The following is a 13419-nucleotide window of genomic DNA, read 5'->3' as shown; positions in this document are numbered from 1 at the left end:
ATCCTCTTATGCTGCTAGGATAGTGGTAATTGCTGATGACGAGTTGATTGGATAGATCATTTGAACGTGCTCCTCCCGAACTTTGTTAATGAAACATCATAAAAACAGAGACCAGCAGATCCTGTTGTGTGTTTCCATAAACCCAGGCAGGCACACATAAGGCATTCTTTAGCGCTGTGGTGCACTGTCAAGATCTTCGCATGGCCAGATTTATTAAAGGCAATAACTCTGGACTATGTAGAAAAACAAGATTGGAAAGCAAGCACAACCCAGAGAGAGGAGAAAATAATTACTTGAAGCTTAGACAATGGCTGATTTGTGGCCTAAAAAAAGGATTCAATCTGTCATGCTATTGCCAGAGTAAATAATTTCAGGGGACTGGGTGGAAATGTTTGTGCTTTCTTCTGGCCACATTAGGACAAAAGAGAAAAGAGCACATGGTACCTTATCGGTTCCACACAACAGCTGGTAACACCATAGAGAGAACAATTCATTTGAATGTTTGAAAGTTTTTTGAATGTCAAAGCATTGGATAAAAACAGAGAGCAAAAACTAGGAGATTCGGTAAATAGGCGTGTCGAAGCGGTGTTGTCAACCCAGTGACCACGCTTTTTGAGCGGTACGCAATAATACCATAAGTACAAAGTCGCTGTGCAATGCAAAGGCAGCGATACACGTAAAAATATACAAAAGGAAGATGAGAAATATCACTAATTATACAAATATTTTAAGTGCTTCGAGCTGACGTAATTTCAAAATACTTAAAGGGATAGTTCACCCAAAAATGAAAATTCTGTCATCATTTACTCACCCTCAAGATGTTCCAAACCTGTATGAGTTTCTTTGTTCTGCTAAACACAAAAGAAGATAGAGTGAAGAATGTTTGTAACAAAGCAGATAGAGCAACTATTGACTACCATAGTATTTTTTTTCCTACTATGGTAGTCAATAGTTGCTCTATCTGCTTGGTTACAAACATTCTTCTAAATATCTTCTTTTGTGTTCAGCAGAACAAAGAAACTCATACAGGTTTGGAACAACTTGAGGGTGAGTAAATGATGACAGAATTTTCATTTTTGGGTGAACTATCCCTTTAACATAGCAAATTTTGTTAAGAAAGTCTAAAACGCTTTGAAAGATGAAAATCTTATGGCCATGAGTGACTAATAAAGTCTATTGAGCAGTTTTGAGAGAAATGGGGTGAAGGTTGAAGAAAAAGAGGAGAGCTGGTTCACAAAAAATAGCTATACCTCCTTAACTCAAAAACAAACTCAATGTTCTAACAGGTTTGACTGACAACTCAGCGAATTTCCTAACATTCTGGGCATTTCTTAGGAGTCATTGTAAAGAAAAGGCTATACTGTGTGTGTGTCCATGTTTTTCTATCCTGGTGGGGACTTCAACCTGAATGCACACTGACTCATGGAGACTTGTGTCACCCATGTGGACCTAAATAGAGATCCCAATGAGGAAACAAGCTTATAAATCATACATTTTTTGAAAATGTAAAAATGCAGAAAGTTTTATATGATGGGTAGGTTAGGGGTAGGGTTAGTGTAAGGGGATAGAATATACAGTTTGTACAGTATAAAAACATTACGTCTATGGAGAGTCCTCACAAAGATAGTGAACCAGACATGTGTGTGTGTGTGTCCATACAAAGGAAGTCAACAGCAACCAAAACTGTTTGGTTACCAACATTCTTCAAAATAAATTGTTTTATGTAAAGTCAAATGGTGACAGAATTTTCATTTTTTTAGTAGACTAGCCCTTGAAGGTTCACGCTTTAGTTCCCATGGAAGTGAGATCACTCTCTCTCTCTGTCTTTTTTAAAGGGTTCCTGCATGAGCACATTATATAGCCCCAAAAGGCACTTAGAAAGCAGCTCTGACACCCTCTTGCACTCTGTCGCAGATCCAGCACGGAAGTGTCAACAAGCTGCCTCATCAACATACATGAGCAGTGGCACTTATTCCAAAAATTTGCTTTATCATAACAATATGGTGAATTGCCTTCAAATGTGGTGCTCTGAAATGCATAAGAGGATATGCATGGGATGAATAATGCATTTCTGCAGACTGGAGGCAAAGGGGAGTGGGTTAGTGCTATTGCAAAGGGATGTGACTGCGGCGTATCAGGATTATGGTCTGTCAACATTATGTCTACATCAGTGGTGCTGCTGTCATCGATAAGGGTTAAGATGAGAGGGTGATGATGACCAAGATGGTTGCAAGCTTGGGATCACCTTTTTGTCTCCATTCCTGTCTTTGTTTTTGAGTCCTTTTTTTGTTGTTATTGTTACTAAAACTATTTAAAATCGAATAATTGAAATAAAGCTAACATAACATAAAATATTATATATAAAAAAAAAAACGAACTGAAATAAAGTTGAAGTACTTAAACTTAGTAAAATGACTAAATTAAATAAATTTACAGTGGAGGCCAAATGATTAGAACACTTGGCATCTGGGAGATTTATTTTCCAAGAGGACAATCTTCTAACTATTGCCGGTGACAGAAGGAATCTGCTGGAACACTGAAAATGATGGACTGGCCCCCTCAAAGTACGGACCTCAACCCCATCGAGCACATTTGGGGCGAGTTGGAAAATAAACTGGACAGATCTATTGTACATTCAAAGGAAAGCCTTTGGCTTCAGTTGCAGAAGGCATGGGATAATGTTAGTGTTGAAGTCCTCAGAGGAAATATATTGACACTGTGCCAAAGAGATTTGCTGCAAAATGTGGACATACAAAATAATAAAGTTAAAAGTGGATAAAAACAGTATGACTCACTTCATGATGGTCAGAGTAACCATCTGCATGTTTCATAAACATTATGAAATTAAATGTTTTGGAGGCAAAAGAGGGTCAATATTTTCAGATCTGTCTGGTGTTGTAATAATTTTGGCCATCACTGTAAGTTAAATATAAAAAAAACTAAAAATGACAAAAAGCTACTAAAGCTTGAACTAAAATTAAAAGAATATTGTTCAAAATGTAAATAAATACTACAATAGTATATAAATAATACTAAAATATCACTGTTATGAGTTGACTAATGAAACCGCACATTTGCACTTTAAGTCCAATGTCCAAGTAAATTAATTAAAAATGCATTAAAGTACCAGTATTAAACAATCAAATAATAATAAAGTGAACAATCAGTTGATGAACTTTAATATTTGGTGCACAGTACTGTATATCATGGATGCTCCTTATCACTTCTTTAATTTTGAGAAGATTGATCACATCTTTAATTCTGAACCTAACAAAGCCATAAAAACCTGTATGTGAACAATGAACAATAATCTTCAAAGCCTAAACTTTTCCATCTAGTTACTCCACAACATCACCGCTATTTGGTTTAGAGGCCACCCATTAACTACCTCAAGAATCAAACTGTTTTGTAATAGACTGAGACATTTGTGTACGCTAACCACTAATGCCTTCTATGTTTTGGTTATGTCTGGAGGAAGGCAAAACGAATTAAACACGGCCCCACAGCTTCTGGTGAGAAGTCTGAGCAAACTCGATACCCTTTATGCAACCACATGTATGTAAGCTGGTTATAAGAGCATGCCGATGAGCTTTTGCATTTCCTTCTTGTGTGTTAGTGAGTGTTTATCTGGGCAAGCGATGGGCCAACATGCCCCAACAGTGTGCAATGAGCTGAAACGGTCCCACGGTACCCGTTGAAACCTCTTACCCACACAATCTCTATTCTGGTTGTGAATAAAGCCCTCATCGCACATCTCATTCAGCCGCACACATTGGTAGGAGCCCTCCCGGTTCACACACACCTCGTCCAGGGTGCAATTGTGTCTTCCGCTCGTGCACTCATTCACATCTACGGTACACATAACACTTTAGTTGAAGAAAAAAGGCACATGCAGAGATGCAAACACACACGCCACCTCCACCATCGTGCTAGCATTTTATGAGGTGTGAGATCAGATCAGGTTTTGTTTCTAATAGTGAAGTTTGCTCTCAATTAATCAACCATTTTATTGTTGAAGTGGGTTTTCTTTGTGGCAAAAGCGCATGCATGTGTGGCTTTATGAATCTATAACACTTAATGTTTACCACATGAATACAGCTTATGAAGAGAAACAGATGCTAGAGAAACTCCATGCACACTCTCGTATTTTGAGCGTGCATTTGGAAGTGTAAATGTCGATCATAAACTGAATGAAAGTGAATATTAAAACATTTCATTAAAAAAATCCATCCAGTTTCCTGCAGAGTGTGACTTAAGTCCTTGGCTCCACAGCAAAGCCAGTCAAGCTTCATTTTGTTTCTGCCAAAACGAAATGAAGGTCTCTGCCCACACGCATTCAGCATATGGGAACGCTTTGACGGAGAGGCACAGAAAGAACGAGTGAAATAAACTCTTTAAGTACAGAGATAATTCAACAGTGAAAACTGCCCTTTCAGCTGAAGCCATTGTGATTATATCTTCCCTTAAACTGTCCTCGCATGCAAAAATTGCACTGATTTATGGTTCCTGTCTCCTGGAACAAGGTGAACATGAAGTAAAATTTGAAATTCATGTTGTGCCTTAGGCAATTAGCATTTTAGGCAAACAAACAGAATTAATCGTTATTGATTGTCATAGTAATGAATTCTACATAATCTGAACAAAAACAGAGAATGTGAAACATTGGTTGTTACTTCTACATTTGCGGTAGAAGTTATAAAAACGGTTCACACTGGACAATTTCTTTCTGTCCTTTACGACTGTTGCTTGTCAAATTGTAGAATATGATCCCAGTGAGATCTTAAGGCCAAGAATTTTATGTCCGACTGTATGATATACAGCTAAAACTTTGGTCACACGTTGACAGAATTGACTGGCCATTTACGTCCACATCACATTTTAATATCTTCTTTGGCATTTGAAATGTTATGGTACAACATAAACCCAAGTCCTTTGAGTGTTTTGCATGGAAAAATGTTTAACATAGAGAAGTGGGGAAAAGTAGGAGTATAACATTAATCCAAAAATTTATTAATTTGCCGTTGGTGAGCATGCATCAGACAAAATGGTGATGCAAGATTGTTGATTTTATGATAAAATAAATCTTGTAAGATCTCAGATATTTGTTTTAAAAGGCTAAATTGTGGAAAAATCATAGACTGTAAAAAAATATGGACGTAGTGTCTGTGACGTCACCCATAGGATTCTGATGAGCAGTTTTGTAGCGTAAAGTAGGGACGAGCTGGCCGTTGCCATCTTGGCAGAAAATGGGCAAAGAGGCGGGACGTGGGTGGAGCTGAGATGATGCGATGACTAAAAGACAGCAGATAAATGGCTATCCACCTATCACTTGAAGTGGCCACGCCCTTAATTATGCAGAATTTTAATGCTTTATATAATGTAAACGAATGAGTTATAAAAAAATTCACCCCCCTCACAGTTGTCATGAAGGGCAAAATTAGCCGTATAGACCAAAACCCCAATTTGTACCAGGCTGTAAACATGTTTTATTCTGCGTTAAAGTTGGGCATTTTAACATGGGGCTCAATGAGATTCTGCTCCCTTCTGGAGCTGAGAAACACGGAGTTTGAGCTCCCTCCAAAGATTCTCTATTGTGGCTTAGGTCTGGAGACTGGCTAGGCCACGCCAGAACCTTGATATACTTCTTACAGAGCCACTCCTTGGTTATCCTGGCTGTGTGCTTCGGGTCATTGTCATGTTGGAAGACCCAGCCTCGACCCAGCTTCAATGCTCTAACTGAGGGAAGGAGGTTGTTCCCCAAAATCTCGCAATACATGGCCCCGGTCATCCTCTCCTTAATACAGTGCAGTCGCCCTGTCCCATGTGCAGAAAAACACCCCCAAAGCATGATGCTACCACCCCCATGCTTCACAGTAGGGATGGTGTTCTTGGGATGGTACTCATCCTTCTTCCTCCAAACACGTTTAGTGGAATTATGACCAAAAAGTTCTATTTTGGTCTCATCGAACCACATGACTTTCTCTCATGACTCCTCTGGATCATCCAAATGGTCATTGGAAAACTTAAGACGGGCCTGGACATGTGCTGGTTTAAGCAGGGGAACCTTCTGTGCCATGCATGATTTCAAACCATGACGTCTTAGTGTATTACCAACAGTAACCTTGGAAACGGTGGTCCCAGCTCTTTTCAGGTCATTGACCAGCTCCTCCCGTGTAGTTCTGGGCTGATTTCTCACCTTTCTTAGGATCATTGAGACCCCACGAGGTGAGATCTTGCATGGAGCCCCAGTCCGAGGGAGATTGACAGTCATGTTTAGCTTCTTCCATTTTCTAATGATTGCTCCAACAGTGGACCTTTTTTCACTAAGCTGCTTGGCAATTTCCCCGTAGCCCTTTCCAGCCTTGTGGAGGTGTACAATTTTGTCTGTAGTGTCTTTGGACAGCTCTTTGGTCTTGGCCATGTTAGTACTTGGATTCTTACTGATTGTATGGGGTGGACAGGTGTCTTTATGCAGCTAATGACCTCAAACAAGTGCATCTAATTTAGGATAATAAATGGAGTGGAGGTGGACATTTTAAAGGCAGACTAACAGGTCTTTGAGGGTCAGAATTCTAGCTGATAGACAGGTGTTCAAATTTGCAGCTGTATCATACAAATAAATAGTTAAAAACTCATACATTTTGATTTCTGGATTTTTTTTTTAGATTATGCCTCTCACAGTGGACATGCACCTACGATGACAATTTCAGACCCCTCCATAATTTCTAAGTGGGAGAACTTGCAAAATAGCAGGGTGTTCAAATACTTATTTTCCTCACTGTATATATATAAATATATATATATTACATACACCGATCAGGGGCAAAACATTATGATAGGTGAAGTGAATAACACTTAATATCTCTTCATCACGGCACCTGTTAGTGGGTGGGATATATTAGACAGCAAGTGAACATTTTGTCCTCAAAGTTGATGTGTTAGAAGCAGGAAAAATGGGCAAGTGTAAGGATTTTAGCTAGTTTGACAAGGGCTAAATTGTGAAGGCTAGACGACTGGGTCCGAGCATCTCCAAAACTGCAGCTCTTGTTCCCGGTCTGCAGTGGTCAGTATCTATCAAAAGTGGTCAGAGGAAGGAAACGCTGTGAACCAGCAACAGGGTCATGGGCGGCCAAGGCTCAATGATACACGTGGAGGAGAAAAGCCTGGCCCGTGTGGTCCGATCAAACAGACGAGCTACTGTAGCTCAAATTGCTCAATAAATTAATGCTGGTTCTGATAGAAAGGTGTCAGAATACATAATGAATGCATGGCCGCAGAATGGTTAGGGTGCCCATGCTGACTCCTGTCCACCGCAGAAAGCGCCGTCAGTGGGCACGTGAGCATCAGAACTGGACCACGGAGCAATGGAAGAAGGTAGTCTGGTCTGAGGAATCATGTTTTCTTTTACATCACGTGGATGGCTCGGTGCGTGTGTGTCTATGGGAAGAAGGTAAGCCGGCAGAGACAGTGTGATGCTTTGGGCAACGTTCTGCTGGGAAACCTTGGTCCTCCCATCCACGTGGATGTTACTTTGACATGTACCACCTATACCTAAGCATTGTTGTAGACCATGTACACCCTTTCATGGAAACGGTATTCCCTGGTGGCTGTGGCCTCTTTCAGCAGGATAATGCGCCCTGCCACAAAGTTAAAATGGTTCAGGAATGATTTAAGGAGCACAACAATGAGTTTGAGGTGTTGACTTGGCCTCCAAATTCCCCAGATCTCAATCCAATCGATCATCTGTGGGATGTGCTGAATAAACAAGTCCGATTCATGGAGACCCCACCTCGCAACTTACAGGAGTTAATGGGTCTGCTGCTAACATCTTGGTGCCAGATACCACAGCACACCATCGGGGGTCTAGTGGAGTCCATGCCTCGACAGGTCAGGGCTGTTTTGGCAGCAAAAGGAGGTCCAACACAATATTAGGTCATAATGTTATGCCTGATCGTTGTATATTTTATTTTTTTTAAATGGTTTTGCTCACAGTCAGGTGTTATACTGTAAATCACATAAAGAAATCTGCATTTTGCATCTGCAAATTTTGGCTAAGTTTATAGTAACAGCTGTGCAGGCCAATTTTATTAGCACCCTCCGTGACAAGTTTAGGATATAGAATGGAAAGACCTTGAAATATATCTTCTGCAACACTATCAGTACAGTAAATAAACATGTGGTAAAAGTGTCAGATCAGACAGGAAGATGTATTGTGAGACAGTAGAGCTGAGGTCACTGTTTATTATTGTTGTCAGGGCTGAACGAGAGTAATTGGTCACGGATCAGTGAAGCTGAAGGAAGCAGAACCTTAGGTAAGAATGTGATGTTCAAATCTTTTGTCCCAATCCTTTGAGTATGACTGCTATACTGTACATGAGTGTTTCCGTCCAATAAGGGATTGGTTAGTATGGTGTGACTGTTTTATCAGTGTTTTGTGACAGCTGTGTTGAGAAGAGAGTGCATATTTGTAGTTTTAGATAAATTTAGAGTACTTTACCTTCACAGGTGTGTCCGTCAGCCTTCAGAGAGAATCCTGGGAAACAGGAACATTGGGCTAGTCCTCTAACCACAGAACACTGCTGAGAGCAGGGCCCATTACCTGCAGACAGTAGCAAAACTCAGTTAATGCATCTATCACACTTCTTTTTATACAGTACATTATAATTACAATGGCAAGTGTTGTGTTTGCGGATGAGCCGAGGCAGCGTACTGATCACACAGCATAGCAGATACGTAACTGAACTTTATTGAACAACTTACACACTACAAACCCCCTGCTTATGGGCTTGGCTCACTCAGTTGCGATCTACAGATATCACTACAGCATTATTATTGTTGCGCTTTAATGATCAAATATACACTCTCAGAAAAAAAGGTACAGTGGAGGTACAATTTTGTTCCTTGGGGAACAAAACGTATAACTGTACCTTTAAAGGTACACAATTGGGTACAATTATACCATTGTTTTCCTCTACTTAGAGGAGGGGTAGGCAAGTTCGGTCCTAGTGAGTCGCTGTCCTGCAGAGTTTGGCTCCAACCCTGAAAGACATCTATAGAAGCTCTTATTGAGAATTAACAGAGGTTTAGATGTTGATGTTTTATTGAAAATGCACCATTATGGTGATCAGTGTTTCCTTTAGTTGAGCATTTTGATTCTTGGCTTTTTATGTAAGTTTGTGGTTTTTATTACAGTGTTAACAAAACACATAATCTGTTCAAAATAAAAGAAGCCATAAACAAAAATTGTCATAAAGAAAATGTTTGACTAAACTCATCACTGACTAAAAATGTTAATAAATAATATTCACCAACAATACTTTCATGCCACAAATCAGACATTCTAAATTTAGATTTTTAAGTACATTATAGGGTGAATTTTTTTGACGCACACAGATATCAAGAATCAGCATATGAATCTCAACAATGGTGACATACTTAATGCTGCAATGCATGCTGGAAGCCATGAGTTTTATACTGTGGTGGCTTAGTAGGGTTGGAGCTTAACTGTGCAGGACATCAGCTCTCCAGGACCGAACTGGCCTACCCTTGACTTAGAGGTACAAAAATGTACCCTTAAGGGTACCACCGTAGTGACGGCCACTTGTACCTTAAAAGGTAAAATTTTGTACTCTTTTTTTTTTTTTGAGAGTGTACACAATTATGTCAAAATGCCCATCATGTGGAGCATTCATGTAAACACAGTGGATTATGTCTTACGTAAACAGTTGGGTGAAAACTGGATGTGTGTGAGTATATTAGATCAACACATTTGGTCCTAAAGTGACAGGAGCCTAATATATCTGCAGTCGTCTGTGTCATTAATGTTAATCAAACAACAAAAGACAAAGAGAAAATCACTCACTGCTCTTGACAGAATTACTTTTGTTTACATTTAATGTCACAATATGTATGATTTTTGGATTAAAATATCCAAAAACCACTAGAACAATGTTAAATATTTTGTTGACTTGCGAATTAATATTATCAAAAATGTTTCCAACAACGTTTAAATCCAAAGAAATTTTAGTCCCATCAGATTGCTTTCCATTGGCTGTGGAGGTGAAGATGACAACTCCCATGATTCCACTCTCATTAATGCCAGAATGGAGCTGTTGTGCTCATGGGTGAGCCTGTGGCCTTCTGTATGGCCCTAACAGATTTAGTTAAAAATTAAACTATATTCAGCAGGACTTAATGAGTCGCCCAGATACATCCAGATCATTTCCGTACTGATTGATACTCCAGAAACACGACAGTGCCCCAGACAAGACACAGACTTCCAGTAAATGTTTAAGTCCTTAAGCATCTACCATCAATCCCAAGCCAAATATACAATATACCTTGTCGCATATGGACTTATCTTGTGAAGCGCTATATCTTGTGGATGGCCTGCTGGATGAGGAGGAAAGGAGTAAGTGATTTTTTTTTCTCCTGTGTTCAGATTGTTTCAATTAAGATAACATATGTTGGGCAGAGCATTAGAATGACCATACAGTACCTGTAAAACTACATGGTCTGGAATTTAGTTCTCTGTCATGGTGCCAGAATATTATGAAGCATAAAAATATTGTGTCAATCTCAAGACAATTGAAAGAAGACTTTTATGTGCACACCAAAACAACCAATTATGTTAAGACTTGACTGATAGACCGACTGCTGTTCAAAAATCACTTCATTTCAAATCGAGGATTCTGAGTTCTTCCAAACACAAAACATTTGCATAATTTTTCATCATAAATGAAGCTAAAGTATTATAATAATCTCTATTATAATGTCTAAACATTCTTAGGCCTCTTAGACATTCTGACCCTAATTTAAAAGGTAAAACTAATACAAATTGTAAAATTACTTTACTTATAATTAATATGTATGATAATACTATTTCACCATATTACTGTATTTTCTATATTTTTGATCCAATTAATGTAGCCATGGAGATTATAAGTCAAAAACATATTCAAAAACAAAAAAACTTACTGACCCCAAACCTTTAAACAGTAGAATGTATGTGTAGTATGTATACATATTGCATATGTGATTAATAAATAAAATTTTAAAAAACAATATAAGAAATATGTATGAAAAAGTATTACTTTATTATATAATTATTTAGGGTCTCTCAACAGCAGACACCCTCGCCCAGCCAACCCGGCCAGTGTCCCAGCAGCATTTGTCCACGGTTCTGCCCTCTTAATCCAAAGCCACCTAGTGGCTTTTCTCCGAGGCTTCGGTTGTGGATCTGATCGCCTTCCTCTTTGCCTCCCCGGTGATGCCTAATAGTGTGAACACTTTACAGAGAGATCTCCCTGCAAATCCTCTGCAGCCCACCTCAAGAGGCTCACAAGGTGTTTGCCAGCCCTGCCTCCTACACTCTTCCACTAGCTCCTTGTACTTGGCATGCCTCGTCTCATTGGCCTCGTTCATGCGCTCTTCCCAAGGGACAGTGAGCTCTAGCAAGATCAATTGCTTGGTAGAATCTGAGACAATGATCATATCTGGACGAAGCTGCATAGATATTATCCTGTTCGGGATCTTCAGTTGTTTGCTCAGATCCACCTATATTTGCCAGTCAGTGACACTAGTGAGGAGCCCAGACTTTGACCTTGGTTGTGAATGGACCTTCTCTCCAGCTCTGAGAAACTTGATGGTCATTTGTTTGTGGTGGCCCGTGATGGAATTAATGGCAGTGGCTATGATCTCAGCAACTGCCTTAAGCACCTGGTCGTGGCGCCAGCACATCTCCAAGGGCTTTTGGGCAGCTGCTAAGGAGATATTCTAGGATCCCCTTCCTGAACAAAGGGGACAAGATGGTGTCTCGCTTTTGCCCCAGACGTGGAGGTTATATAATGCATATATCATATAATTTTGTTATTGTGAAAATCAATGAGATTGATGAAATTGCTACATGAAGACATTTCGAAAATTAAAAGTCCTTCTGTTTCTTAAAGAGAGTGGATAATGCACTGTTAGGTTGTACACTATAAAACATTACGTACTTGCACATGGGTTATAGAAGACCAGGGGTTGAGTGGTGGTTTCTTGTCTTGCTGGAGCAACAGTAAGCAGCCTGTCTTCTTCACTAACCCTGTTGTCTTCCTCCTGGTTCTCTGTCAGAAAGAGAGAGAAAGGAGTGAAATCTCACAGGGATGAGTCATTCTTTTTCATTTGGCATGCTGTCAGATGGTCTTTTGGGTAGAAGAACTACCAAAAAAGAAATCTCTCCAATATTTAATCATGACCAGATGAGAAATATGGAAAGTGCTATTTGATTTGTGACATTTGCCAACATATATCTTGTCATCAGAATTCCTATCATTCCTAAAAGTCAGCTGAAGAATGCAGGAGAGAAGTTATTTGTGATTGTATCATTAGCTCAGTCCTGACATGAGATCATGAGTCAAGTTTCAAACTGGAGCAGCACAACACCATCTCTATCAACACTTCCATGTCACCAGAGACACAAAAACAATATTGACACATGATGACAATCCCATCATGCAGTGGCGCTGTATGGGTTTGGCTGTTTAACCAAGGAAACGGGACAAATAATTACAAACTGCAGTGAATCAGGCAAAGCAAAGCAAAGATAGTGTGATCTATCTATCTTATCTATCTATCTATCTATCTATCTATCTATCTATCTATCTATCTATCTATCTATCTATCTATCTATCTATCTATCTATCTATCTATCTATCTATCTATCTATCTATCTATCTATCTATCTATCTATCTATCTATCTATCTATCTATCTATCTATCTATCTATCTATCTATCTATCTATCTATCTATCTATCTATCTATCTATCTATCTATCTATCTATCTATCTATCTATCTATCTATGCTTTTTTTGTCATTTTGGAGCTAGACGGACTCAGTTCTTGATTTTGTAAGATTTACACAAACTGTGCAGGATATTTAAAAAAAAGATCTCATAGAGTTTTGAAATAACATGCAGTGTTGTTTTCCTGTGCTCCTACGTGTTATGTTATATAAAGAAGGACTATTATTCATGTGTTCTTTAGAGTTCAAAGGTTTGAAAAATAATATACCAGGATGTCTAATTCACTGACTCATCATAAAAACCTTCACTAGATTGTTGTATGTACAGGCACGCACCTAAATGCAAAGCCACAGTAAACAAAGTCTTATTTGAGGTCATTTTTGAATCCAAATCAGTTCTAAGTAACAAACACACAGTGCAGACAGAATATTGAGCAGGTATTAAGATTAATTCCTCTATTTAATGCAGGGCTGATAGTGTGTGTTTTGAGTGCATAAAGATTAGACTTCCATATGCTAGGTTGTATGCAGAAGTAGATCCCTGCTCTGAAAGTCTATAACATAAACCCTCGCCTGTTCTCAACATTCTTTGTGCATATCCAAATATCCATTTTATTAAACTATACCTGCTTAA

At 39.1% G+C, this 13419-nt stretch overlaps 1 protein-coding gene across 5 annotated transcripts in view; it reads right to left on the bottom strand.

The window, feature by feature from the left end:
- fbln2 (fibulin 2) overlaps positions 1–13419 on the bottom strand; it is a 79252-nt gene that overhangs the window by 29310 nt on the left and 36523 nt on the right. For 3 of the 5 annotated variants that reach the window (XM_079845053.1, XM_079845055.1, XM_079845054.1), the window contains 2 exons: positions 11997–12107; positions 8498–8599 (listed from right to left, as the gene is read on the bottom strand). In XM_079845053.1, the coding sequence (XP_079701179.1) occupies positions 8498–8599; positions 11997–12107 (213 nt within the window). Of the gene's footprint in view, positions 1–3708; positions 3850–8497; positions 8600–11996; positions 12108–13419 lie in introns of all 5 variants that reach the window. The other 2 variants (XM_079845051.1, XM_079845052.1) reach the window with 1 other exon arrangement.

Source organism: Gobio gobio, assembly GCF_949357685.1.
Source record: "Gobio gobio genome assembly, chromosome: 19".
NCBI lineage: Eukaryota > Metazoa > Chordata > Actinopteri > Cypriniformes > Gobionidae > Gobio > Gobio gobio.
Note: the sequence above shows the minus strand (reverse complement) of the source record. Positions and strands in the feature narration are given on the sequence as shown.